Source organism: Camelina sativa, chromosome 15 (genome assembly GCF_000633955.1).
Source record: "Camelina sativa cultivar DH55 chromosome 15, Cs, whole genome shotgun sequence".
In the NCBI taxonomy this organism is placed as follows: Eukaryota; Viridiplantae; Streptophyta; class Magnoliopsida; order Brassicales; family Brassicaceae; genus Camelina; species Camelina sativa.
The window spans coordinates 17,377,554-17,378,552 of NC_025699.1; the positions used below are offsets into that span (position 1 = coordinate 17,377,554).

At 47.5% G+C, this 999-nt stretch overlaps 1 protein-coding gene across 1 annotated transcript in view; it reads right to left on the reverse strand.

Annotated features, from left to right (window-relative positions):
* Positions 1-999, reverse strand: part of LOC104748554 (chromatin modification-related protein EAF1 B-like) — a 13,129-nt gene that overhangs the window by 2,105 nt on the left and 10,025 nt on the right. The window contains exons 20-21 of the mRNA XM_019236751.1: positions 745-997; positions 357-521 (exon numbers count right to left, since the gene is read on the reverse strand). Coding sequence (XP_019092296.1) covers positions 357-521; positions 745-997 — 418 coding nt within the window. The remainder of the gene's footprint in view (positions 1-356; positions 522-744; positions 998-999) is intronic.

A 999-nucleotide genomic window follows, 5' to 3' on the forward strand; every position in this document is an offset into this window, starting at 1 on the left:
TGTTTTCCAGCTTGATTGTTCACTCCGGAAGCACCAGACTGAGGACTCCTACCTAGACCATGAAGCGGCAACTGAGATTTTTGAGGGTTCTGTTGTGCCAAAGCATTAATATTAGGAGAGGTCGACACTGGGGGTATCGATAATGGCTGGGGCGAAACGGGTGGTTGAGTCTGAGGACTGTTTTGTGGAGAAGAAGAAACAGAAGAGCCCTGAGGTTGTTGTACATGTGGCATCATAGTACCAGATGTTGGAAACTGTTGCTGTTGCTGTTGCTGCAAAAACCTCTGGTGTATTTGCCTTTGACGGATAGCAAATGCTTCCTGCTGTGCCCCAGGAGCTTGACTTGGGCTTTGGAGATGAGGATGATGCGAGTTGCCAAGCACATGTGACTGCGGTGAAATCTGATGCTGCTGGGAAAGATGGCCTGGGTACGCCTGAACAGGAGTTGTCTGGTTGGTAAATCCAGAACTCAAAGCACCGAAAGCTGGGATCCCCGGACTGGTCCCTTGAGCAGCCTGCATCTGAAATTCATGCATATCAGTTTTTATCGTCACTGTATAGTTTGTAATGTGGACAAACAGGTTCAAAATCAGAAGCGCTGAACGTGTACAAACTAAAACAAGGAGCCAGATAAAATCAGTCCAGGTGGTGAAGTAGGTAATTACGCTAAGTTCCCACATGTGAGAAATCTTAAAACTAAGTGTCGTAATTAGCGTAGCAGCAAACAAAATCCAAATAGCTTACCCGCATCATATGCTGCACAGCTTCACGAGGCCTGAGCATGGAGTTTCCTGGAGAAGCTCCTCCTCCGGAATGAATATTTCCAGTGTTTGGAATTCCTACCATACCAGAGGAAAGCATACTACCAGTATTTGGCATTGCTGAGGAGCCCATCCCTTGAAAACCAGGCCTTGACATGGGTGTGCTTCTGTTCATTCCACTTGCACCCATAGCATTTCCACCAGGAACCATGCGATGTCCACGATCGGCTCCTGAGAC